The 27,796-nt window shown below is 33.7% G+C and overlaps 3 protein-coding genes and 1 long non-coding RNA gene across 4 annotated transcripts; all 4 read left to right on the forward strand.

Moving 5' to 3' along the window:
- The first annotated feature begins 5,792 nt into the window (after nt 1-5,792).
- Nucleotides 5,793-9,000, forward strand: LOC118045919 (phenylalanine ammonia-lyase). Its single transcript, XM_035054670.2, has 2 exons — nt 5,793-6,321; nt 7,081-9,000. Exons 1-2 carry the CDS (start codon nt 5,924-5,926, stop codon nt 8,828-8,830), a joined length of 2,148 nt encoding a protein of 715 aa, XP_034910561.1. The 5' UTR covers nt 5,793-5,923; the 3' UTR covers nt 8,831-9,000.
- Nucleotides 9,001-13,781: 4,781 nt separating this feature from the next.
- On the forward strand, nt 13,782-16,317 carry LOC118045920 (isocitrate dehydrogenase [NAD] catalytic subunit 5, mitochondrial). The gene is made up of 7 exons (XM_035054671.2): nt 13,782-14,024; nt 14,453-14,773; nt 14,865-15,026; nt 15,115-15,189; nt 15,415-15,524; nt 15,597-15,669; nt 15,870-16,317. Exons 1-7 carry the CDS (start codon nt 13,866-13,868, stop codon nt 16,059-16,061), a joined length of 1,092 nt encoding a protein of 363 aa, XP_034910562.1. The 5' UTR covers nt 13,782-13,865; the 3' UTR covers nt 16,062-16,317.
- A 2,132-nt stretch (nt 16,318-18,449) lies between these two features.
- LOC118045921 (uncharacterized) lies at nt 18,450-20,368 on the forward strand. Its single transcript, XR_004687064.2, has 4 exons — nt 18,450-18,628; nt 18,728-18,752; nt 19,834-19,895; nt 20,182-20,368. It is a non-coding gene; the product is annotated as an uncharacterized lncRNA (long non-coding RNA).
- A 2,159-nt stretch (nt 20,369-22,527) lies between these two features.
- LOC118045922 (uncharacterized) lies at nt 22,528-24,258 on the forward strand. The gene has a single exon (XM_035054673.2). It carries the CDS (start codon nt 22,579-22,581, stop codon nt 23,947-23,949), a length of 1,371 nt encoding a protein of 456 aa, XP_034910564.1. The 5' UTR covers nt 22,528-22,578; the 3' UTR covers nt 23,950-24,258.
- The last annotated feature ends 3,538 nt before the right edge of the window (nt 24,259-27,796 follow it).

Consider the following 27,796-nt stretch of genomic DNA (forward strand, 5'->3'; position numbering starts at 1 on the left):
ATATCTCTGAAGAAATGACTGATCTCCGTCAGTGCATCCCATATTCCCTTTGGCAACAAATCACGAAAAGCTAATGGGATGAGTGTTTGTATAAACACGTGGCAGTCATGACTCTTCATTCCATACAATCTGCAGTCCTCTATGTTAACAAGCCTTGATATGTTCGCATATCCATCCGGAAAACGCAGACTCTTAAGCCATTTGTAGACTAACAGTTGTGCGTTTTTCTCTAACATGAAGCTTGCCGTTGGTTTTGCAACCCGTGACTCCTCATAAACCAACTCCATATTTTTACGGTTACAGTATAAAGCTATATGCAATCTAGCCTTCATGTGGTCCTTTGTCTTCCCCTTCACATCCATGACGGTGTTGAAAATATTCTCAAACACGTTCTTTTCGATGTGCATGACGTCAAGGTTATGGCCGAGAAGATTGGTCTTCCAATACGGAAGCTCCCAAAAGATACTTCGCTTTACCCAATTATGGGTCAAACCAAAACCAGGAAACTTTTGCTTACCTGATTGAAGGTCAAACACAATGTCACCGTACTCTGATACAACATGATGCAATTCTTCACCAGAAAGACACGGGGATGCAACATCTTTTTCAACTCTGCCAACAAAGAAATCTTTTATGTTCTTTCTGAACCTGTTATTAAGTGACAAGAAGCGACGGTGACAGTAAAAAAAAGAAGCTTTACCTCCGTTTGCTAGCGTGAATGCCTTGTTGTTTTCCATGCAATATGGACATGCGAGTTTTCCATGCATGCTCCAACCAGAAAGCATTCCATAAGCTGGAAAATCACTGATAGTCCACATCAAAGCCGCCGTCATAAGGAAATTTTGTTTCCTCGATATATCATAAGTCAGCGATCTGGAGGACCACAACTGCGCCAGCTCATCTATCAATGGTCGAAGACAAACATCTATATTCCACCTCGGGCTACTTGGACCGGGTATGATAGTAGATAGAAACATGAACTCCGGCCTCATACACATTCCCGGTGGCAAGTTATAAACTGTGAGAATGACCGGCCAACAAGAATAGGGAGCAGCAAATGACCCAAATGGGTTGAACCCGTCTGTACATAACCCAAGTCGGACATTCCTTGATTCAACAGAAAAGTCAGGATGAACACTATTAAAGCGTTTCCACGCTTCGCTGTTAGAAGGAGCACCATCACACCATCAACGACATCATGTGTTTGGTGCCATGTCATGTGCTCAGCAGTCTTTCGTGACATAAATAACCTCTGCAATCTAGGTGTGATCGGGAAATATCTAAGTTTTTTATATGCCACTAGAGTCTTCCCCCTGCCAGTTCTGGGTTTGTAACGGGAATGCCTGCATGTCATGCACTCGGTCATCTCAGCATTTTCAAGGTAGTATAACATGCAGAAGTTAGGGCACATGTCAATTTTCTGGTATCCTAAACCGAGGGGTTTCATCATGGACTTCGCAGCATAGAAGTTCTCTTTGAGCCTGTTCCCTTCAGGTAAAATGCTTCTTGCCCAATCAATAATTTTGTCATACCCGGCCTCTCTCAACCCGTGATCTGACTTGATGGTGAACACTTGTGTCACAGCCGATAATTTACTGTGGTTTGTGCAGTCATCCCATAATGGTTCGTCAGAATCTTTCAACAAATCAAAAAACCTAGCTGCCTCTGCATTAGGTTCTTCTTCTACGATTGGACATTGATTGACATTATCTTGATTCATTCTCATTGCATCCATAACCATGTTTCTGTAAGGATTAATGTTGTCATTTGTCGCTTCATGCATGTTGCTAGCACTAGAAGTTGACCCAACCACCGTTTCTCTCATTCTCCTATTACTAACAAATACCTCTCCATGTGCATACCAACACTCGTAATCCTCTACAAACCCTTTGTGTAGAAAATGCATCATTACAACATCTGGATGCAGATACTTTTTATTTTGACACTTCTTGCATGGATACCTAATACCGCCTCCAGTAAAATTTCTGGGAATAGATGTTGCGAAATTAATAAAACCCTGAACCCCGTTACAATAATCCATCCTCCGCAATCCTTGGGGTGAATCTAGATACATTCATGAACGATCATCCATGACTTCTATCGAATCTCTATAAAAAAGACCCATTAAGCAAGCTCTTAATTATTTCAAAACATAACATGTAATTCGTAATTTCTACAAATTAAGTTTTAACAATTTACAAACAAATACAATCTTACAAAATCTAAAACAAACCATAACAAGTATAAAATTATACATTCATATACTACAAGTTTGTTTGAGAAATAACAATAAAACATGTACATCTACTAAAAAAAAATACATATACTAAAAAAACAATAAAATTGACATTTAAATGTTAAAATTTTAAAAGATAGAATTACTTACAAAAAATGATAAAATCCGTCGGTAAATCAGAACACGGATGCTGTGACCACAAAACTTCAAGAAATACAACTTGTGCTGAGATGAGGAAGATTTTTGTTTTGGGGCGAGGGGGGGCTGGTTATTTGCAGATGGGGAGGGTTAGGATTAGGAAGAAGAAGGAGAAATGGGGGAGGAGAGTGTCGACAGAGTGGCCATATATTCACTTTTGCCGACGGACTTACCGACGGTTTTATTCTGTCGGTGAATACGTCGGCGAAACCGTCGGTAATTCTGACGGGCAATCGACACGTCACCGCACGGATCTGCTATTCAAATCCCTCGGTGATTATGTCGGTATTTTTAAAGGTGCACCGGTCACGTCACCGGTACGGATCTGACATTTCAAATCCGTCGGTGATTCCGTCAATATTACTGACGGTGAACAGGTCTCATCACGCGTACGGCTCCCTGGTTTTCATTCCGTCGGTGATTCTGTCGGAAAAATCACCCGCCACGCCACCTACCTGCCCTTTTTTCATTAATTCTGAATTTTCTGTCGGTGATTCGGTCGGTAATTATCGACCGAATTACCGACGAAAATAGTCCGTCGGTGATTTCGACTGAAAAATACCAACAGAAAAAATTTCATCGGTGAGTCCGTTGGTATTTAGCGAATTTCTGGTAGTGCAAGCCCGCGTGATAACCTATTACTAGAATCTTATTGTTATAAAAAAATAAGAATTTCATTAACAAAACTAAATTACGAGTATAAGTAAAGATATAGACCAACAGAAATTCAGATATTTTTATTTATTTATTTATTAAGGTTATTTATAGGTTTGTCAATATATTTTTTTTAGGTGTTTTTTAATAAAAAAAATATAAATTCTATTTTTCTGCCTCTAAAATAAGGGAAAATCAAACAACATGTTATCTAGAATTTTTTTTTTAAATAAAGTAACTGATTTTTCTTTAAAAAAAATATAGCCTATTCTTACAAGCCCGCGTGATAACCTGTTGAAATGGGCTAGACTTATTAAACTCAATAATATTTAACTTTTTTTATATAAAAAAATGGACTCAGTCTGTAATAAAGCGTGGGTCAAATAGATACAGTAAAAATCGTGTTGACTAACTATCAAGTTGACCCACGCTTTATTACAGACTGAGTCCATTTTTTTTATAATATAATCACTATATATGCGATTATACTCTTGGAGGCGAGTGGGATTGTTTCGACGCAAGATCAAAACTGCATGCCTAAACTGTAATTATTTGAACAAGTATTGAGATAATGATGCAATTAATTCGTCGTCGTTGTGGCCGTCGTGATTTTGTATATTAGGATGGGTTGAAGAGTAGAGAATGAGAGGAAAAACAAACTAGTAATTAATCACATGACTGCTACTAGGGGTGTTCAAAATAACCGATTAACCGAGAAAACCGAGAAAACCGAAGAAAAATTAACCGAAAAAACCGAACCGAAATGAAAAACCGATTAAACCGATTGTCAAAACCATAATTTTTAACAGGTCCGGTTCGGTTTCGGTTTTGAACCAAAAACCGGAACAAACCGAACCGGACCCATTAAAAACCAAAAGTTACCCATATCTGAGGTATAAATAGTTAAATTGTAACCTAACCCTAATAATTAATGTAACCTTCCTGTCTCTCACAAAAGCAGCCGCCCCCCCCCTCTCAATTAATTTCTAAACTTCATTTCCCGTTTCCTCTCAATTAATTTTCCAGCTTCCCAATCTTCCTCTTAATTAATTTCTAGTCTTCCTCTCCCCTCTTAATTAATTTTTATTCTTCCTTTCCCGTTTCCCAATCTTCATTTCCAGTGGGTTTGTTGAATGAGCTTTCAATGCAAAGGTTATATTTTTCAACTTCACATACAAAAATTGATATCCAATGATCTTTGTCACTTCTTGTATCTTTTTCTTGTTTTTATCTTTCCTTCCTTTTCATTCTTAGTTGTCTTTATTGTGGTAAGTATTTGTGGTAATGGTTGAGATCGATGGGACTAATGGCAATGGAAATCATGGAGGAATTATTTTGGATATTAAAGATAATTTTTCTTCATCTAGCTCCATCAAGAAAGTTTCTGTCTTGAATTTCTGTGCCTTTCATGCAAACTCCTTGCCATATGAAAAATCTGGATGATGGATTAGGTTTCCTGGTTTTTTACCAAAAAAACCGGATTTAACCGAACCGGTCTGGTCCGGTTTGAATCGGTTTTCGGTCCGGTTCGGTTAATATTTTACAAAATTAATGTAACTCGGTTCGGTTGGTTTTTTAAGTCTAAACCGAACCGAACCGAACCGTGAACACCCCTAACTGCTACAACAACCAAGCCCACTAATTAAAGGGCATCTTGGTGGTAGGTACGTATTTTCGCAAAAGAAGAGCGTTTTCACATGAAGACACGAGTATACAACCATTTTTTTTTTATTATTAATATAAATATCCAAATTAATTTATGTGTATATCGATTAATTTCACGAGCTTTAAAATTAATGTTTATATAAATTTTTAATAGCTCTAATATTTATTAAACTTAAACTAATAATTTTTTAAAAATAAATTTAGAATCTAACAAATTAAGTTATATGGGTAATATATAACCATTCTTAAACATTGCTTTGCCTAAGTAGCCTGTTTAGAATAATATGTAATAATGTTGGTGGAAACGATCAATTACACCTCCTTTTTAATTATGAGATTCCCTTAATTTTCCTTGGCTTGAATCCGGCACTAATTAAATACTAGCCATATTGTTGATGAACACGCATCATCAGTAGTTCCCTCTCCAACCCCTATATATATATATTGCTTTGTTTTTTCTTAATTAGCAATATTTCATTAGCTGGGAATTAGTCGCACGTTTATTTTAGGTTGCTGACTGATTCTATGACTTGAAATACCCAAGAGATGGATAACTACCTCATTATTTGTTGGGGTGTAAGAGAATTGCACTCGTGAGAATTACGGATGATGATGACATGGGAGCACAAGTCAAGGATACATGCCATTTGGTGAAGAAAAATGCATGATTATTAGGTGGATCCATATGGTATTTGCTTTACAGCCCCCGAAGACTATATACTTTATGGACTTGCTACAATATTATTATTCATTTTACATGGCAATACGAAGTTTCCCCATTCTCACCAACCACAACCTCACCACCATGCACCTCTCCCACGAGTCCAATTTACCCTTCCAAGCCAATCGCCAATATTGATCCACAAAGACTCCACGCTCCATGATTTGTACCCTTAGATTGTTCCAAATCAACGGCCACAACTCAGTCTCAACAAACCCACTTTGTCACCTCTTGCCAGCCCTCATGCTTACCTACCATCTCCTGTGCATGATATTCAACACTCCCAACCCTCTATTTAAACCCCCTACACCTCCCCTCTATCTCTCTCAGGAAATCCCGTACTCCAGAACTCAAGATTTCCTCTGCAGCTACTCCTCCTCCCCCATTCTTCAAGACTCCTTCTCTCTCATTTAAGCTTTTCTTTGGTCTGACATATATATCAATAAGAAATGGAGACAGTCACCAAGAATGGCTACCAAAATGGTTCTTCGGAGAGTTTGTGCATCAACCAACTTGATCCACTCAGCTGGGGAGTTGCTGCCGAGGCAATGAAAGGAAGCCACTTAGATGAAGTCAAACGTATGGTGGCTGATTATAGGAAGCCTGTTGTCAAGCTTGGAGGTGAGACCTTGACCATTGCTCAGGTTGCATCCATTGCTGGTCATGATACTGGTGATGTCAAGGTGGAGCTTTCTGAGTCTGCAAGGCCTGGTGTCAAGGCTAGCAGTGACTGGGTCATGGACAGCATGGACAAGGGAACTGATAGTTATGGCGTTACTACTGGTTTTGGTGCCACTTCTCACAGAAGAACCAAACAAGGCGGCGCTCTTCAGAGGGAACTTATTAGGTGAGCAGATTTAAAAACCTCCAAACCTAAGTAAATGTTTGTTACTTCAAGTACGGTTTTCCTTTTCCTCTACCTTTTTTTTCCTTTTTCACTAACGTGGTTGGTGTGAGGGTAGAGACCTGTTCAAAAATCCATGATATTTTGAAGAAGAGGTAGGTGGGCATCGAGTGGTGGTGGGCTATGGCCGTCCATTCAATGAGTTGTCTAGTAGAGAGACATCGATGTTCCCATTTAAAGACTTTCTATGACCCCATCTGACAACTTCATCATCAAGTTCCATGAAAGTGGGGGAAAATATTTACGGACCGGAGTTCCTTACTTATTATAAGATTGGTAGTTAAAATTGATCAAGAATGATTTTGTTTTGGTGAGGAGTATTATGGATTTTTAATACAAGCAATCTAACTTTAAATAAGAGCTAGGAACTTCAATTTTTATTTTCTCACATGCCATCAAACACCTTCATAAATAGGAATATTCAATTGGAAAGTTTAGGCGAAATTGGTCACCAGAACTGCATTGAGATTTCCGTTCCAATATCTGTTTACATCTTTTTGGTTAATCTTCTCTAGCTACCAGGTAAAATGGTCAATGCATGATTTGACTGCTTAGCTTCGTGTGGAACTCATTGTTTAATGTTTTTTTATTATCTGACAGATTGATACGCACAAGTTTCCTTCTTGTGAGTTTGTGCTTTTGAAGCATTAACATAAAAACGTAATTGATTTGTTTATGGTGTTTTCTTCTTTCCCTCTTCAGATTCTTGAATGCTGGGATCTTTGGCAATGGAACGGAAACATGCCACACACTGCCTCACTCAGCAACTAGAGCAGCAATGCTTGTCAGAATCAACACTCTCCTCCAAGGTTACTCTGGCATCAGATTTGAAATCTTGGAAGCTATTACCAAGCTCCTCAATAACAACGTCACTCCATGCTTGCCACTACGAGGCACAATCACTGCTTCAGGTGATTTAGTTCCACTATCCTACATTGCTGGATTACTGACTGGCAGGCCCAATTCCAAGGCCACTGGTCCCACCGGAGAAGTGCTAGATGCTGTTGAAGCCTTTAAAGCAGCTGGCATTGAATCTGGATTCTTTGAGTTGCAGCCTAAAGAAGGCCTTGCTCTAGTTAATGGAACTGCAGTTGGTTCTGGCCTGGCTTCTATGGTTCTTTTCGAGACCAACGTTCTTGCTGTCTTATCGGAACTCTTGTCAGCAATTTTTGCTGAGGTTATGAATGGTAAACCTGAATTCACTGACCATTTGACACACAAATTGAAGCACCATCCAGGTCAAATTGAGGCTGCAGCTATAATGGAGCACATCTTAGATGGCAGCGCATACATGAAGGCAGCTAAGAAGTTGCATGAAACGGACCCCTTGCAGAAACCAAAGCAGGATCGCTATGCTCTAAGGACTTCACCCCAATGGCTTGGTCCCCAGATTGAAGTAATCCGATTCTCGACCAAGTCAATTGAAAGAGAGATTAATTCAGTGAACGACAACCCTCTAATTGATGTTTCAAGGAACAAGGCTTTACATGGTGGTAACTTCCAGGGAACTCCAATTGGAGTCTCAATGGATAATGTACGTTTGGCTATTGCATCAATAGGCAAGCTGCTATTTGCTCAGTTCAGTGAGCTCGTAAATGATTTCTACAACAATGGATTGCCATCGAATCTCACTGCTAGCAGGAATCCAAGTTTGGATTATGGCTTCAAGGGAGCTGAAATAGCAATGGCCTCCTACTGTTCTGAGCTTCAGTATCTCGCCAATCCAGTCACCACCCATGTGCAAAGTGCCGAGCAGCACAATCAAGATGTAAACTCGTTGGGGCTTATCTCTTCAAGAAAGACAGCAGAAGCTGTCGATATCTTGAAGCTCATGTCCACAACCTTCTTAGTGGCTCTTTGCCAAGCTATCGACTTGAGGCACTTGGAAGAGAACTTGAAGAGCGCAGTCAAGAACACGGTTAGTCAAGTATCCAAGAGGGTTTTAACTACGGGTGCCAATGGAGAACTTCACCCATCAAGGTTCTGTGAGAAGGAGTTGCTCAAGGTGGTTGATCGTGAATATGTCTTTGCCTATGTGGATGACCCCTGCAGTGCTACCTATCCATTGATGCAGAAACTAAGGCAAGTTTTTGTTGACCATGCGTTGGAAAATGGAGAGAATGAGAAGAATTTTAGCACTTCAGTCTTCCAAAAGATTGAAGTTTTCGAGGAAGAATTGAAGGCTCTTTTGCCAAAAGAAGTTGAGAGCGCAAGAGCAGCATATGATAGTGGGAATTCAGCAATTGACAACAAGATCAAGGAATGTAGGTCGTATCCACTGTACAAGTTTGTGAGGGAGGAGTTGGGAACTGTATTGCTCACCGGCGAAAAGGTCCAATCGCCCGGCGAGGAGTTCGACAAGGTGTTTACAGCTATGTGCCAGGGGAAGATCATTGACCCAATGCTGGAGTGCCTTGGGGAATGGAATGGTTCCCCTCTTCCTATCTGTTAAGTGTTTTCTTTTACCAATAAATTTGTTGTATTTTTTGACATTTCTTTCGACGGCTTTTCTGTCCTTACAGTTTCTTGGCTATGTAATAAATATATATAATATGTCATGAAAGGAAAAATCAGTTCCGAATATTTCTATTTCAATAAATCTTTTGTCTCTTAATATTTTAATTTGGTTTTGAAAGGGGGATCAAGGTGGTTGGTCAATCAAACCGAATTAGTTGTTTTTTTTTTTTAAATTTTAATTAGTTTTTTTTTATATATAATTTAGTTTTTAGTTATTTTTTGTATAATGTACGTGTGGAATGAGTATAAATAGCATGCCTCTGTTAGTTGTCGAAGCAATTTTACCGGAAAAAGCATCATCTCAAATGAGAATTCACAATTGATTCTCTCTTGGGATATGAATAAATAGTTTTATTACGAAAACTATAAATACTTGGCAGATAAATATTCCATTAACAAAATCTTTCCTACAGTTGTGAGTGGTTGCAGATCAGCATTGCAATCTCTGATTATCTGGCAATACCAGAGGTCATGGATGCACTTTAATGATGTCCACAAATACTGTCATTTAAGTCAACTAATTGGGAGGTGACTGTTATTGTATATCTTGTATGGCAGACTTGTGGTTGTCCTGGAAACTAGATTTATTCCTGTAAAATATATATTTATATATATATAAAGATATGGTTTTATTTTAATTTTCATTTAAATTTGATTAATGATTTTTCAACATAGTTATCAAACCTGACCTGAGGATTAACCTGGCTAAGAGATTGGGTTCCGGGTTACACGAGTCCACCTAAAAAAATTTTAAAAAAAAATTTTTTTTTAAATTTTTAATATTTTATATGAAAAAATTAAGAATAATTCATGTGAATATATGCTATACATGCGGTAAATAATGAAGTTTAAAAAATTATTTCAAAAAGGTTTTTATTCTACATTGAAAAAAACATAACTTTTTTTCTTGTAAATATAGAGTATAAAAGGGGTCTCTACCAGGTTTTCCGTGTCAACCCGAACTCGGGTTCCGAGTTCACCTAGTAGGTCAAATGGTTTTCTACAAGCTAATTGCTGGCCCTGGTTTTGAATGAAATAGACTCGGTTAAGGCCTCGGGTCCCGGGTTGACCTGTTGACCCAGGTTTGATAACTATGATCTTGAGTAAAGATAAAGTTATTTGGATAAAAATATTTTGCAAAGAATATTATAAAAGTGATTATAATTATGAAGATTTTTATGACATCAAAGTATTATTCATAAATATTCATGGTTAATGCGCTTTTTTAATACTAAATATTAATTATAATTGTTGAGACTAAAACATATTATGCTCTTCTCTTTTTTTAATTAAATAAAACAATTGTTCTTATAAGTTGAGGTATAAGGAGTATCCAAAACTAATATGTAATTGCTTATTAAATGACAAGTAAAATGAACTAACCCAAATAAGAATTATATATGAAGAGATCGTTCATGCCTATGAAATACTCACAAAGTAGTTATGTAGATGATCCTTAGACTTGAAATCATCAAGTTATTTTATATAAGAAATGTTATATTTTGATTCTGATTACATGTCACTTTGATCAAAGGTAACAAATGAATAGATATTTGATATAGCATATCAGAGGTAACAATTTGGTAAAATATTTGGCATAACATAAACTAAATAAAGATATCTGAGCAATCAAGAGATGATTTATTATCCTAGATGAATTATAAATATTATTTTATATGTTTTTAAATAGTATTAATTGATCAATTCTTGCGTAATGTGAAATGAGATTTAAAAAGAGTTTCAAATTTTATTCAAATAATTAATGATTATGGTATTGAGAAGAAACATGATTTAATAAAATAAACATTATTAATGCTTAAATGTTTAAATCAGTCAATTCTTGATAAAAAGATAATGGTTACATTGAGAATATGGTAATTGAAAGTTTAAGTCAAGTTCCATATGATTTTTTCTAATATTTTGGGGAATCATGATACATTGCTAAACAATGTACTTGGTCTTTAAATATAAATAAATCAATTTATTGATTTGAATAATAAATTAAATTATTCAATTTATTTAATTATATTTTTGATTATGATTATGATTTATATTTACAACAACATATTAAAAATTTAGTGGGTCATATGCATTAAGAATCATTGGTAAGAAATTAAAATATGAGGATTAATCAAGTATAAGTTAATTGTAAATAAATTTTAGAAATTAAAGACTAAAATGTAATTAATACATGAGATTACAATCTAGACTTAGAAAAATCAAGCATAGACTTGATTGCATGAAGTTTTAATAATTGCTTTGAGATAAAATATGTGATATTCTTTAGGTAACAAATTGATATTTTACAATTAATAGGATTATTAGATTTTCCCTCTAAATTATGCCTCATATTTTTCTCTACAACATAGAATGCATATAATAAAATAATTAAAAGAGCTAGCCCTCAAGACATAACTCTCAATCCTCTTTAATAAAAAAAATTTAAGAGATTTTTATTTGGCGATTCATGTGGATTATCATTAGAGGTTTGAAATTAAATGATTTTTTGTTTGATTAAACTTTAAAAACAAAAATAGAATTAATAGTTAGATAATTTTCATTCAAACCCTATAACTTTATATTATGTAAAGGGATTTATTGAGCTTTAAAAACATTAAAATTATTGTTTGTTTTGTATTTATGTTTTTTGCTAAACTCAATATGGCAACCATGCTAAGCAATCCATGTGTTCGCAGCAAACAAAGGATAATATATTAGGACATTGATGCACATTTTGTTGTAGGCTTCGCACAATTTTTTTTTTTTTTTTTTTTAATTACATATGTGGCAATCAGTCTCTTGGAATAGGTATACACCATGAAATAAAAATAAATGTTAAAATGATAATTTAAAAAAAAAACAAAAAAAAAAAAGAGAAAGTTTCTTACATTAAAGGTTGTTTGTTTAGTTATTGTCAAATGACAGTTATAACTCTCATCAAATATCATTAAAGTATGTGATGGAATGGTAAGAATCTCTCCAACAATCTCACCACTTTAAAATCATTCTCTTTGAGACCTGGCATTTCACCATCAACAACCTCTATGAATTGCCTCTCCTCGTTAGTCAAGGTGACAAAACTAAAAGGAATTCAACCAAGAACAAGGTTAGTAAAAGCATTCTTAAATTTAAATTGTCTTAATATAAAGTATATAAAAAAAACACATTTTATTAATAAGTATTAAATAGTAAAATGATAGTTTTATGGAGGCAGAGATATTTATACTCAATAAATTACCAAGTATTCTTTTTGAGTTTGCATCCTCTATATGTTTTCATTTTAATCCAAGCATGACCTAAACTTTAATTATTCATGCATTTGATTCAAGACATTTTGAATTAATTGGATATTTTTTAAAATAAAATTATAAGTTTAATTGTGAATTATAAATATTATATGACTCATATGAGATTATTTTTCATAACTAAGATAAAAAAAAACTTTAATATTAAAAAATGTATTGAAATAAATAATATAATATTTTAAATTAAGGGATGAAGTGAGAAATAAGAAATGGTAAATTAAATGTTTATATATTATAATAATTTTGAAAATGTTATAAAAATTTTTATGTAACTTTAAGTATACGTGAAAATAAAATTAAAAATAATTAAATATTTTTGAAAAAAAACATTTAATTTCATTATGTGTTTTAAGAAAAAAAATAAAAATATATAATATTTATCTATTTAAAATAGAATAAGGGAGATAAATATTTTCAAAAATGCGCAGAGATCAAATCAAATTATAATCACTTGTAGGCTTGAGGTTTGGTCTCCATCACTGTAGGGCTTCGCATGCCATGGCCTAGTGTATCAAGCCCAACGCAAAAATAATAATTATATACCACACCTAGAAGGTTAGACAAAATAACAAATCATGGATAAATTATTAACATATATTTTTATATATATTTAATCTCACTTATTTTATTATTTTTAAATATGGAAATTATGAGTATCAATAATATGCATCAAATATAAATATATTAAGTTAATCTATAAATTACTCCAGCAAAAATGATTGAAATTATGCTTTATTAATACAACATGCATGAGGGATATTCGGAGACCTTGTGTAAATTATTATATAAGAAAATATTTTTCTAATTTTTTAGAATCTGGATAACGTAATATATATTTTGATCAACTTAAAGACTTAGTTTTGGTTTATTAATTATTATTTTTGACTTATAGAATTACTTCGCAAATAATAATCAATTAACAAGATTTTTTAACTATTTTTGTAAACTACAGCTAACCCTCTCGTCGTCATCTCAACTCCACAGCGTATCACTTTATTTGAAAATATGGTTATAATTATTTTTGAAAGTATTTTTTACTCAAAAATAAATCTATATATATACATATATTATTTTTTAAAAATAATTTATGATATAAGCACATTAAAATAATTTAAAAAACACAAAAAAATATTAATTTAAAATAAAAAAAAATTACACACCCAAATCCCTCCTGGTTCATTATTTTTGTAGTTGTCTAATCATAATATATCATTATTAATTTAATTCTATCATATTTTATTATATTATTAATTACTAAACATGGTAAATTGGTTTCACATGAAATATTTTACATAGAAAACAACAACTAATTGATAATTATGGCAAAATATAGTAAAGGGATAATATGATAATTATTTTTTAAAATATTTTTTATTTAAAAATATATCTAAATAATATTTTTTTATTTTATTTTTTAAACTAAAAAAATTATATATATTTTTTAAAAAAGGGTCTATAAATCCACAGCTGCGGTAATAACAACAACAACTGAACAACAAATCAAAGTCACAGCCTCGACTTTAACAGTAAATGAAAAGTCTGCGGCGTTATATTATAATAATATTCCTTTTGGCCTTTCATTTTATTTTATATTTTTGTTAGTAATAACAAAAGAAAGAAAGTAGGAGCAACGCTTACAGAATCAATCAATCAATCAACCAATCAATGGCTCTTGTGCAGGTGTTGAGGCGCGTTCTCGGTGCAAGCGGCTCCACCCAGATCTCCTCAACGGCTAGGGCTTTCTCTTCTGCTCCGGCTCCCATCATAGCCACTCTCTTTCCCGGTGACGGTATCGGCCCCGAGATCGCCGAGTCCGTCAAACAGGTCCGATTGAACACTATTCATCTCCCTCTCTCTATCTCATAGTACTCTTGTTTTGCCCAAGTAATGTTTGCATGTTATGTGTTTTGTTAACGATGATGGCACCCGAATTATCTGTTAAATAATTCGCTGTAGTAGCAGACTGCAGTCACCTCTTTTGCGCAAAATGTTTTAATGTATTATTTTCATCACCGTTTTCGGAATTCGGTGTCTTAGTCTTGCTGGTGTTTATAGAGAAAAGAAAGGGTTTTGTATTGATCTGAATAAAGGGTTAATGACCAAATCTTTAGTTTCTTCTTCGATATTTTTAGTAGATAATAAATAAGGGTTCAGATATAAAATTCAAGATAAATGTTCATGTTTCTGCGTATAATTGTTCTGTTTATTTATTGTATAGCCATGGCTATTTATCTTCATTTTCACCATCACAGGTGTTTCAAGCAGCTGAGGTGCCAATTGAGTGGGAAGAGCACTATGTTGGGGATCAAATAGATCCAAGAACCCAGAGTTTTCTGACATGGGAAAGTCTGGAATCTGTACGAAGAAACAGGGTTGGCTTAAAAGGGCCAATGGCCACACCGGTTGGAAAAGGCCATCGTTCCTTGAACCTTACTCTTAGGAAAGAGCTTAATTTGTATGCCAACGTTAGGCCTTGCTACAGCCTCCCTGGTTATAAAACTCGGTATGATAATGTTAATCTTATCACTATTCGTGAGAATACGGAAGGAGAATACAGTGGACTTGAACACCAAGTAAGTTTCTTTCAAGAGTTTTCAGATGTGCATTAACGAGTATACAAGGTGTATAAAGTTAATGGATTGGTTCATTTAATGTTGGTGCTAGGTGGTGAGAGGTGTAGTTGAAAGTCTCAAAATCATTACTCGTCAGGCAAGTTTGAGAGTTGCTGAATACGCTTTTCACTATGCAAAGACCCACGGACGAGAGAGAGTATCAGCTATACACAAAGCTAATATTATGCAGAAAACTGATGGTCTTTTCCTCAAGGTAATCTTGTTTTAGCTGCTTCTCACATCAGATATTACTTTATTATTTACCAAATATCTCCGTATTAAGTTAATTTAATTTCCTGTAGTGCTGTCGTGAGGTTGCAGAGAAGTACCCTGAAATCACATATGAAGAAGTTGTTATTGACAACTGCTGTATGATGGTATCGTAAACTTCTTTCGTTAAGTTTTATAAATTAATTACTGTGAATGAATAAGTGGGAGTTTGGGGGTGTTTAAACTATGAAATTTTCTGTTTCACTCACCCACGTGATGCCCCGAGCTGTTAACATGGGGGTCTCTTTTCTTACACTATCACTGTTGTCAAGGATAATCTTCTGTTGGAGAAGATGGAAGTGTCATTTCTGATTTTTGTTTCTCATGCTCAGCTTGTGAAGAATCCAGCTCTTTTTGATGTACTGGTGATGCCTAACCTCTATGGTGACATTATCAGTGACCTTTGTGCGGGGTTGGTTGGTGGTTTGGGCTTAACACCAAGGTATTTAAAGATCTTCATTCGTGCACAATAGTACAATTCAGTTTTTCTGACAGCATTTGAATTCTTCTGCAGCTGCAATATTGGTGAAGCAGGAATTGCCCTTGCTGAAGCTGTGCATGGTTCTGCACCTGATATTGCTGGCAAGGTTAGCATTCACGGCTAATTTACGTGTTTTCTTTGTTCTATCCAGAGTTTCTCAATATGCAACCATGCAATGTGCATGGATGCCTATTCATATTTATGTTGTCCTGCTTTCAACTTGAATAGCTGGTCTTCCTAAATGTCTCTCTAATGGTTTTTTTTCATCCGTCTATATTAACCTGTTATGTGGTTGAATGTGCATAGAATTTGGCAAATCCCACTGCTCTACTGTTAAGTGCTGTCACAATGTTACGCCATTTAGAGCTCTATGACAAAGCGGAGAGGATCCAGGATGCCATTCTTAACACAATTGCCGAGGGAAAGTATCGGACTGCAGACCTTGGTGGTTCTTCATCGACAACTGATTTTACAAAGGCAATCTGTGGTCATCTTTGAAAATACTGATGGCGGATTTTAGTTTGATTTGGGATCCCAAAGACAGTTTTTTTATGATGTTCCTTTTGGGGACATAGTTTTTGTTTCCAGTGTTTTAAAACGAAGAATAAGACTGCAATATCTCCAAATGGACTAAAAGAATTATTGGGATTTGTCAAAAGGGCAATTAATTATTTTAGTGCTGCAAATAGTTTTGATTTAATTGTCATGTTATTATTCTCGTTGTAATAACAGAACGATGTGGCCCTTTTTATTTTGTCTTTTTTGTTTTTGTTATAATTGAAGTTGACAAAGCACTTTGTTGACTAATTTATTCACAATTAATTATTCAACTATTTAAATCGCTCTCATATTCTTGTTCAAATTATTCTTGCACCCAAAGTACAGGCAGAATTCCATTCCACATCATCAGCATGGTTTCTTTAAAAAACAACACGGTTACGCTCAAAATAATATATTTTATGAGTTTTTGGCCTCTTGATCAGCAAGACAATGACATGGGATGTTTTCCTTAGTTCGCAGAATGCCATTCCACATCATCATCAGTATGATTTCTTTCATCCAAGAATTTGGCAGATCACAACTTACGAAGTCTCAAAATGACATGTGCTGGTGTTTCTCACATCTGCATTTCCATCTGATGCAGAGAGCAGCACCGCCTCTTCCCAGACCATGAACCAACATAGAACCTTAGCTGCTACATTGCGATGTTGTTGAAGAAGAAACAATCTTAGCTGCTACATGGAAGCGAAGTCAATCTAGGCCTTTTAATTGATTTCTCCCTTCCTGCAATGTTTGCTGTTGAAGAAGAAACAATTTGTCTCTTGCGTTGTTAGAAGCTTGCTCTCTTCTCGTTTGAAACTCAATGCGTTTTGTAACAGGTATGTTACAGTTGTTTTTCAAATCGAGATATCGAAATGTGTTGCGAGTGTGTTTTGTTTTTGTTAAATACTGTTAATCAATCACAATATAGGTTGTTTTGACTTGATTTAATAAAAATTGGAACAAATTTCACTGTTGAAATGTTAATCCTAAAGCTTGAGATATCCTAAAAATTTATTTGATTGATTTGGGTTTGTTGAAATCTCAGATTGTGGGGTGTGAAATTGATATTTTAAAAGATTTGGTTTTGTTTTGTTGGTACAAATTTCATATTAAATTTGAGTTTTATTGAGCTATTTTGAAATTTATTTTTGTTTTCTTGATTATCTTGTTTTTTTACATTGAATTTTATAAGTTTAAAATTTTTAATGGATTTTTGTTTAGTTCAATAAATAACTAAAAAGAAGAGTTAAGAGTGTTGAAAAGCAAAAAATATATACAGTGGAAAAATATTAAGTTAAGAGTGAAATACAAGAAAAGTGATATATATTTGAGTGCAAACAAGTAATGAAATGTGATATTTATTACTAACATCTTTTACAATTTTTAAATATGTCTTTTAAATACGAGTTATTATCTAATTATAATGATGGTTTAAGTTTGAATTATTTTAAAGAGACAAGAAAAATAATAAGAATTATTAAGTAACACCACATGATCCATTATATATGTCAATTGGCCCATTACAAGGTTAAAAACTAGGATAACTAAAGGGTCATTCAATGGGATAATTTGAGATATTTAGGCCTATTTTTTATAATATTTACGGATTTAACTTTTTAACCTATGTATGTACGAATTGAACTTATTTTTCTAATGTGTAATTTTATATTAATAGGCAGAATTTTTAACCTAATTGTTAAATCAAGTATAAATTTTAATTATAAAGGTATTGTTTTCTAAAGGGTTGATATTTCATAGTGATAAGACATGGAAATGCTTTGTGATAAAGCTCATAATTTATTGTTCAAGATTTACATTATTTTCTAATTAATTTATGACTGTTTTTCTATTTTCTTAGAACTATGTTGTTATTTTCCAACTTTTTTAGGAATTATTGCCTAGTATAAATAAATTTATTTAACTTGTATTACGGTTTTATCTAATTTGATTTAAAAATAATATTGTGTGTTCAAGTTTGCTTATATTTTTGGTTTTTCATTGAACTTTTTGGAATTTATCAAAGATTACTTTTTTTTTTTTTTTTTGTGGCTTTCATCCTTATACTTTTAATTCATGATTTTTTATAATCACTGAGATGATGTTTTTAGGGGTGTTCAAAAAAACCGATTAACCGAGAAAACCGAAAAAACCGATGAAAAATTAATCGAGAAAACCGAACCGAGATGGAAAACCGATTAAACTGATTTTTAAAACCATAAATTCTTGCCGGTTCGGTTCGGTTTCGGTTTGGCAACAAAAACCGGTGAACCGAACCGACTAACCATAAAATAAAACAACTATAAATACTACAGTCTACACTTTACAGTTAACCTAACCCTAGTAATAACATTACACCGAAAAGCCGCCGCCTAGCAGAGACTAGTTTTCGCTTTCTTCCTTTCCCTTTCAATTTTCATCCAATCTGCGTCTCAGCCCCCTGCATCTATCTCTTCTCCACCCGAACAAAAACCCATACTCGCAACAGAAGGAGAAGGCTCCTCCATTAGTGAAAAGACGGCAAGGTAAAGTAACATCTGTTTCAAACTTTTATGCTTCTTTGGCCTTTCTATCATTACTTCCTCGCTCTGAACCTCTGCTTCTCCTTTTCTATCCTCTTGCAGCTAGAGTTTTTGCATCTTTCTTCAGGTTTGACCCCCTCGCCTTCTCTCCTTTCTCTTGTTTTAGTCATGCCTTTGTCGATTTTTGTTTACTGTTGATCTGATCATTTTGGATGTGCATTCTCCCTAGATTGCTGTCAGATCTCGTCTCTTTTTTCCTTCTCTCTCCATGCTTTACTTAATTTGAGTTGCGGTAGTTGGCTATTGTTTTTCTCCTAAGATAGATGCTTGTGGACCCATATATGATTGCATTCCTTCTAGCTTGTCTTATATGGTGATCAAGATCTGCATTTTTATTTTAAATCTGGGCAAACATTATTCTCTTTAACTTACGGTTCTAGGGTTAAATTTGTTTTCTTTTCCTTGTAGAAGTTGTTTTGGCATGGCTACATATACTCCGAATAACATCTTATTAATATGTTTTATCATGATTGTCAGTTCCTTTTATTTGCCTTGAATTGATAGGCTATTTTATGGGCAAGATTTTGTTGCTGTTTTAATAAATTCATCAAGTTGGTAGAAGCTTGTTCAACTATCAATTCTGGCAGTATGGTTGATGACTGATGTAGTGGGACAATGGATAGGTTACAAAGTTGGTTGCAATGTGAAAACATGGTTGTCGGGTACCATGTTAGATTTATAATAAGTTCAAGCTCACTGTTTATTTTGTTAGCTTCATGATTTGCTAAATTTTTAGATATTGATTGCTCTGTTCAGTTAAAATTATTGTGTGTTTTTGCAAAACCTTTTCCATGAAAATATTTGATGTTGAATAAATCAAGTAAAACCGATCAATTGGTCAATTACAGTGTAATTATATGAACCATTGGTCCATTATGATCTGCTATAAACCATTGGTCCATTACAGTGTAATTATATGAACCTAATATGATGCTCAACTTCTGCTTGATTCACTTGAATGTTTTTTTCTTACTTTTGCATTAACTGGCAAGTCTGGCAGAATAGCGGACAATTGGACAGAATAGCGGGCTTTTTTTCTTGCTTTTGGAATTGGAAATAATTGTTGGTCCTTAAATCCTCTTTACAATTCAATGTGTTAGCTACTTAACTTTAACTTTAAAATTCATGCTATTATTTTGTAATTTCAGATGGATAATCAACATCAAAACCTTCATGGATTATATTGAAAATTCTGAGATGATTGAGTCAGGTAATTTCTTTTACAAATTTAAATGTTGTTATTTTATAATATTATTTATTTACATATGTTTAATCTAACATTTTAATTTATGTTTTTGAAGAATTTGGTGAAAGTTTAAAAATTTCAATTGATTGTTTGTAAGTTGTATTGATGATGTTAGTGTAATCCTGAAATATAATTGTTTTGGGTAATTAATTTACTTTACCTTGTTGATTCCTTTAAAAATTTTGCATTGTTACTTTTTTTAATAGTTGAACTCTTATATGTTGCTAATTTGCTAGTGTTTTTTTTATAGCATTATCCTTGATGGAACTTTTGGCGTTTGCTGTTGCTGGAAGTTTTGGATGCAACTGTTGGTGCTGGATTTTTTTCTTCCAATTATGTTGGATGTTTATATAATTTATTATTGGCTGTATCTTTGTGCTAATGTAAATTTTTTTAGTGTTTGATCATGCATATTGCATTGATTTGAATTTTCATAACCTATTTCTTTGCATATTAAAGATAGCAAGATGTGAAGCATTTCAAATTTATTGTTACTATAAGCATTTCAAAAAAAATATCAATTTTCTAATTTGATTAAAAAGCTTATAACAAACTAAACCAAATTAGAAAATTTTAAAGAGTTTTGATTAAAAAACATATAAATTTTGCCCAACCAGAAAATTTAAAAGCCCAATTTAGTTTAAGTTCATTTAAAAAAAATTCAAAAAAGCCCATTAATTTGATGATTAGGTTTTCCGGTTTTAAAGTCAAAAAAACCGAATTTAACCGAACCGAACCGAACCGGTTCGGTTTGAATCGGAATTCGGTTCGGTTCGGTTTGAATTTTTAAAAATTTGAGTTAACAGGTCCGGTTGGTTTTTATGGTTCAAACCGAACCGAACCGAACCGTGAACAGGCCTAGGTGTTTTCATCCAAAAATAATGGTTATATGGTTTAAGTAATTATTGGATTGTGTTTTTTTTAACTTGATTTTGCTTTCTCAGGGTTATGTTTAATTTTAATTGTGAGTCCTGGAGTTTTTACCTATCAAGATCATTTCATGTTTGTCCCTTAAAAAAAGAGGTGAAGGCTAAATGCTTGGCCCTCGGAGATCCAAGGGCATCTAATCTTTTTTCAATTAGTTAAATGCCTACTTGATTATTTTTTAAGCATTATTTTTAAAATATATTAAAATAAATTAACATTATATTTCATTTATTATCCAATTTATCTATTACTCCCAAATAATATTATAAACTTTTATTCGAATGTTAATATTTGTTTGCAATTATTATGTGCCTAATATGAAGAAAAAAAAGTCTCTTGAATATTCAATTTTTTTTAATTTTTAATCTATTTTTAATATGATTTCATATAAAATTACAATTATATTATTCTTATAATTTTTTAAAACATTCACATCATAATAATAAATATTTTTTAAAATTTTCTTTTATAATTTTGTTTCTTCAATAAATAAATATTGAATAAAAAAAGTTGCCAAAAAGGAATCATATTAATAGGGTAAATAGTTTTTTTTTTATAATTAAAATGATATCTTTTTTACTCTTATTTTGAATTATTCCGGGTCTTTTGAATATTTATTCCAATTGTCTTCTAGTTTTATTAATAAAGTACATTGCTAAAGAAAAACTCTATTTTTTGGCCTGAGAAAATAAATTCATAGTAAAAATGACTATATTAATAAATTATTTTATTTCAATAAAATTTAAATTATTCCTTTTCTTATAAAAAATCATTGACATATAATTAAATAAAAAAACTGAATAACTCCCCACAACATAAAAATAAATATCTTAAATTACATTTACCTCTTAAATTTTCAATATAATTTTTAATTCACATTAACATCTCTTTCTAATATTTATTTATATTTATATTTATAATTTATTTAATTAAGCATATACATCAACTTTATATTACAAATATAAGTTAGTCCCTTTAATATTAAGGATGGATTCACTTCATTATATAAAAAAAAAAAAGGAAAAAAAGGAAGAGAAGATGGATTTACTTCCTATGCCAAAACCCCCCAAGGACATTATTTGGCTACATGTCATGATCATCACAAACATTATTAAAACTATACTCTTTAAATCTTATTACCCAAACCATTCTCTCTCTAAATCTTTAATCTTATACCAAAATAATCTTAAGAAATTTACCTAAAAATCTCACACACCAAAAAATATATATATATATATATATATAATTCAAAAATAATTTGCTTATGAAAATATCAGGATTAAATTTTTAGATTCGGATTTTTATTTTTAACAAGTTAAAATTTATTATTGATAAAAAACTTATTTAAAAATATAATTACAGTTATTTTTTAAAGTATTTTTCATTTAAAAATATATTAATATAATATTTTTTTTATTTTTTTAAAATTATTTTTGAAATCAATATTTAAAAATACTAAAAAATATTAATTTAAAATAAAAAATAAATTTTAAACTTAAAAAAAAAACTTTTAAAACATTAAAACATGTACTTTTCACTTCATGCTGCTGCTGCTGCTGCTTCTTATGAGATGTAAATTAACTGAAAATGAAGAAGCGTTTAGTCACCACTTCCATTTCCATCGCGTGAAGAAACTAACCCCGCCCCCCCCCCCCCCCCCAACTAAACCCCTCCTTGTCATCACCCAAAAAAAAAAAAGAAAAAAGAAAAAAGAAAAAAAATGACCGATCAGTCGTCCCGTCTAAGCATCACCAATCTTCGGACAACCTCGAAGCTAATCAAACAGGCTGCCTCGACCTTCTCCTCCAATCTCTTCACCTTACTCGTCCTCTCTTTGTTGCTTTTCTCTTTCCGTATATTCTTCGAAAATGGGGCCCACGTCTTCTCTTCGTTCATCGACCGCGACCCTTCTCTCAAATCACTCCTCTCCCGTCTCGACCTTGCTGGCCGCCACCACCATCGCATTCACCATCGCCGTCCCTTCCTCCACCTCACTCGTGTCGGTACCCTAGATGATGATTTCTTTTCTGCTGATGACGAATCTGATTCCCCCCTCTTCCCAAAGTTCCCTCCCAATAGGAGTTTCGTGATTCTCCACAACTTCGATCCCAAATTTGGATTTTCCGATGTCGTCATCGATAACGGGATTAAAGTCCCGGAAATTGTCCGGTCCGGTATTCAGTTCAAGGCTGCGGAAGAAATTCATTCGTATGTTGATAATACAAATCATGATAACGATGAGGATAGTGAAAGAAGCCGTGAAGATTTTAATAGTAAAGAGAGTGGAGAGGAGAAGATAGTGGATTTGCAGTTTCTAGTGAAGGGGTTGGAATTGGGGAGACGCGACGCGGCTGCCTTGTTTTTTCTAGTAAGTTTTCTATCTGCTGCTTATGGTTGGGTCATTTTAGGATTTACTGCAATATATTCTTGGGTTTTAGGTATTGTTTTTGTTGTTGTTGTTAATGATTTGTTAGGGAGGTATGGTTCGTTTATTGGGGTTGTTTGGGATGGGTCTAGATTAGGGAGTAAGAGATTAGCTGGGTTTATTTTGATGAGGTGGGCAGTGAGGGATGCTTTGACTCAGTTGGTGGGCTTGTGGTTTTTTGGTGAAATTGAGGATCAGTATTCATTTTTTAAGCTTTTCATCAGGTTGAAGTTGATGCCGTTTTCGATTATGTTACCATGGATTAATGGGTTTGAGAAGGAGATTTCGAGGTTTTTGGTTATTTGGATGTTGTTGGATTTGGTCGTGGGGTTTATATTTGCTGTGGATGCTTGGGTTACTGTTGTGGATACAAGGAGAACTGGGAGAGAAATTTTGAGAGAAGGCTGTTATTTGATATCCTCTATGTTTAATCAGGCAGTACAGATTAAATGTTACGAGGAAATACTTTGTGGGTCAGCTGCGAGATGGGTTTTTTCTCGGGTATTTGGGAAGTTTTTGGCCACCCTTTTGCAGTCAACATTTGAGGTTTACTTTATGGTGGCTTGGCTCATTTTTTACTTCGTGGCGAGGTGTAAGGAAGCTGATTCTGATGGAAGGAGGTTTGGGAGGAGAGAATTAGAGGGGTTGATTGATGGCCTAAGATGATAACCATTGATGATGAGATTTCTGCTCTTTCATTTGCTGGCTGATTCAACAACGATGCTTAAATAGTGAGTGCAGTAATCTGTCAGTATGCTATAGGTGTGCTGTTTTTGAATTCCCAGTGAGTCCGCACTGCCACTGGCTGCTGTAGCCACCAAAAATGTTGTATGTATTTTTATTGCGAGGCAATATACTACTTGTGTATAAACTCACAAGTGCTTCATGTGTATATTTGTTGCAATCATTGTTCTAAATGCCTTTCAATACTGTTGCTGCTGTTGATCATGATTTGGATGAAGGTATTTACTTACATCACCCTGAGTATTTCTTATGTGAATTTAACTTCAGAAGTTTGTGATTTTTTGTCTTGTGCTCTCTGTTTTTTCATCTAAGCAAGACAGCGGGGTTTGGTTCTGTTGTGCATTTCATGTGGGCTTTTTCTTGATTCTCCTTGCTGCTTGTTAAAAGAAAGAATCTTGGCTGTGTTATTCTTGCAATAAATTAAGTATCTTAATCCGAAACAAATTGATAGAAACTTTTATCACTAACAGTTAGGGCTGATGTGACAAGGGTTTGTTGTGATGCTGACTAATCTCCTTGTTAAATTTTGGTAGACATAAGAACAACTTTAGGTATTTCAAAAGGTTGTCACCCCTTGGTAGCATTCAGATGCTGTCCCATTTAACTTCTGTCTCGGACACAATCCAAACTCTACCTTTAAATCTACATATTCCTGTGTTGTTGAAATAATACAGAGAACATAAACGTAAATAGATTTCATCTAAAATATATAAAATTTATCCACAACTTTTGTCAAAAAGCTATAGTGAGATCACTTTGTTCGAGTCTTTTTTTTTTACCAGTACACATAGATGGCGATGTATTGTTAGTACATATGATAGAAGAGGTGTTAGTGTGTACTTGATTTCATCTGTCTTAAATTTTCAGTTCTCATAATTATTTTGCATAGATGCTCCTTGTCAAGTGTGTTTATAAGTCAAGAAGTTAGTGGTGAAGGATTCTTCATTGCCCATGCTGGGATAAGAGAACTGATTGAGATATTCTCTTAGTTTCCTTGTTACTTTGTGACTTCATCCGAAGAATTGTGAGATCTTAGGAAGAGTTATCTATCTTGAGTGTTTGATGAAGTCTATTAGAATAGTGGCATTACTGTTATGAACAATGATTTTGGTTTGAGAAAGGCTGGCGTAGTTGGTGTGCAAATATTTAGACATTTGAGATCTATAAATGAGGTTACTTGTTTCAGTTCTTCAGATGCTTTCTCTGTTTTGAGTGGCATACACAGATAGTGACCTGGAGCTCATGTGTTTGAAGAGGTAGTAGTACGTATTCTTTATTATATTTTAGCAAATATGTTGAAGAGATGCTCGCAAAATATAAGAGAATTTAATAAGTTCAGTGATGGATTCTTAGATTACCTTAACATGGTGAGGATATTAGAAGGTGCATGAGGTGTAAAGCTTTTGAGGAATATAGCTTCTGGTGAGAAAAAACACTTTTGATGGTTATTTCCAAGTCTACCCCCTTTTTGCCTGCAGGGGTGGGATAAATTTCTTTGTAGTTTTCCTTTGACAACTGAGAAACTCAATCATGGAGATCTGTTTTCAATATTTGCATTGAACAGGTAATGGGCTACCTGCAGCATATTTCAATAGACCTCAAATACTTGAATTTTTTTTATAATTTTATTGGACTCGAAATGACACTGACTTTTAGGCACTGTGTCATGTTGTTTGCTTCTATTCCATATGCTTTCTCCAATTCCCCTGGATGTGAATAAGAAATCCAATGTACACTCTCCTTTTTAACTTTATGATTATATAAACTTCTTTCTCACCCAATCTCTTAGACATTTCAAAAGAATTGAGTTTAGTTTTGCATGTAATGTGTACTTTCCTTTGATGAACCTTGCTTTTTATTTCGATCAGCAATCTTGGTTATGTCCCTCTTACAGTGGATCAATTATCTGAATGAGAAACAAATTATCCTCTTCAATTATCTAGCAAGTGCTTGCTGATGCTGAGTCACTGTATCAATCCCTTGTTAATTGGTTTGTTTAACATTTTAAAAAAGAGAGTTTAGCATTCCAAAAGATGGTGCAAAGCAGCCGTTCCTTACTGTTGACTTCTGAGAGGGAAAACTAAAAGATTTGATCTAATCAAGGACATCCGTGAAAGAGCTATGATGAAGGGAAGATTAAGGTGAGATTACTTGTTTTTGTTATTTTACCTTCTGCTTTCTCTATCATTTATTATGTGCATAAATAGGGGGAAGTGGGTGCTAGCTAGTATATTGTCAATTTCATTTGTCAAAGATTTTCAATTTTAGCTATTATTCTTAAGAGATGCTTACTTTTGTTGAAAGTTGAGAAGTTTGAATACTAATTGAGAAATTCTCAGTTTCTTTCTGATTTCATCTCAGAACATTGAGAATTTTAGGAAGAGTTATGAAGGTGTTGGAATAAGTATAGAACAGGGTCATCAGTGCTGTAATTCGTGCCTTAGATTTAGAGAAGGCTGGTGTATTGGGTGTGCAGTATTTCAGGCATTGAAGTCCGGAGGAGAAAACTGAAAGACATGTATTGCCAAGTTTTTATCATTTAGATCGAGTTTGGCAATTTTTGGTTTCTCCTTTGATCGAGGAGGCAATTTTAGGGTAAATTTGACGTTTTACTTTCCTGAAGCCTGATGTCCTGTGCTTGTTACTTTCCTAAACTCCTTGGACATCCCTAAACTCCTTGGACATTGGTATGTAGGGGTGTTCATTGTTCGGTTCGGTTTGAGTTAAAAAATTCAACCGAACTAGGAGTTGTGATTTCTGAAAAATTTGACCTGGACCTAACCAAAAACCGGTTCAAACTGAACTGGTTCGGTTCGGTTTTTTGTTTTTTTGAAAACCAGAAAAACAGATAGCTCCCATAAAGTTATACCAGTATAAGAAAAAGATAACTATGTAGAGGGAGAAGATGCTAACAATAAAAGAAAAATTACAAATAACTAGAGTAGATTGAACAAACACTAACATCAGACTTTGGATTAACTAAAGTTCTTGTTATTGACAGTAGCAAAAACTCAAACCATGTACTCTTAAAATCAACAATAAATATTAAATAATCACAAGCAAGACTAATTCATTAGAAACAAAATCACTTTTTCAAAGGAAAAAGAACAAAACAACAAACCAATCAAATAGTTTTTTACTTTGAAATTTTAAAATGGAGATACATGTTCTTAAAATATAAATCATTCAGCCTCGTTTTTTTGGTGGTGATTCAAGACGTGCTCTAACTTGTTTTGTTACTAAAACAAAAAGGGTAAATCATTAAACCTATCTTTTTTGACTCTGTAATGTAGAAGTACAGTATTTAACTTTGCAAGAGAATGAACAGAACAAAGGGAAAGAGAGACCAGAAAAACGAGTCACAGGAGAGAACGAGAGGGGGGAGGGGCTGCTGAAACAAAATCTTTAGGGTCAAAATGTTTTTAATTTTCTATTTATACCTGTTTTGTATTAGTCAATTTAAATTTGATTCAATCGGTTTTAGTTTTCTAAAACAAAAACCAAACTGAACCGAGTGATTTTTCTGGTTTTTAAATTGGTTTCTTCGGTTGTTTCTCCTGGTTCCGTTTTTTTGGTTAATTTTTTTTCTGTTTCTTTGGTTTAATCGGTGAGTTGGTTGTTTTGATCACCCCTATTGGTATGGACCCATACCTGTAGTGACCTATCAACCATGCATGGTCCAGCAAAATAACTTTAATTCTCCTCTTACCAGATGCAATTATTAATTTACAGAATGAATGGCTTGACAAAGTGTAAGATAGTCTTGAAT

Source organism: Populus alba, chromosome 16, assembly GCF_005239225.2.
Source record: "Populus alba chromosome 16, ASM523922v2, whole genome shotgun sequence".
NCBI lineage: Eukaryota > Viridiplantae > Streptophyta > Magnoliopsida > Malpighiales > Salicaceae > Populus > Populus alba.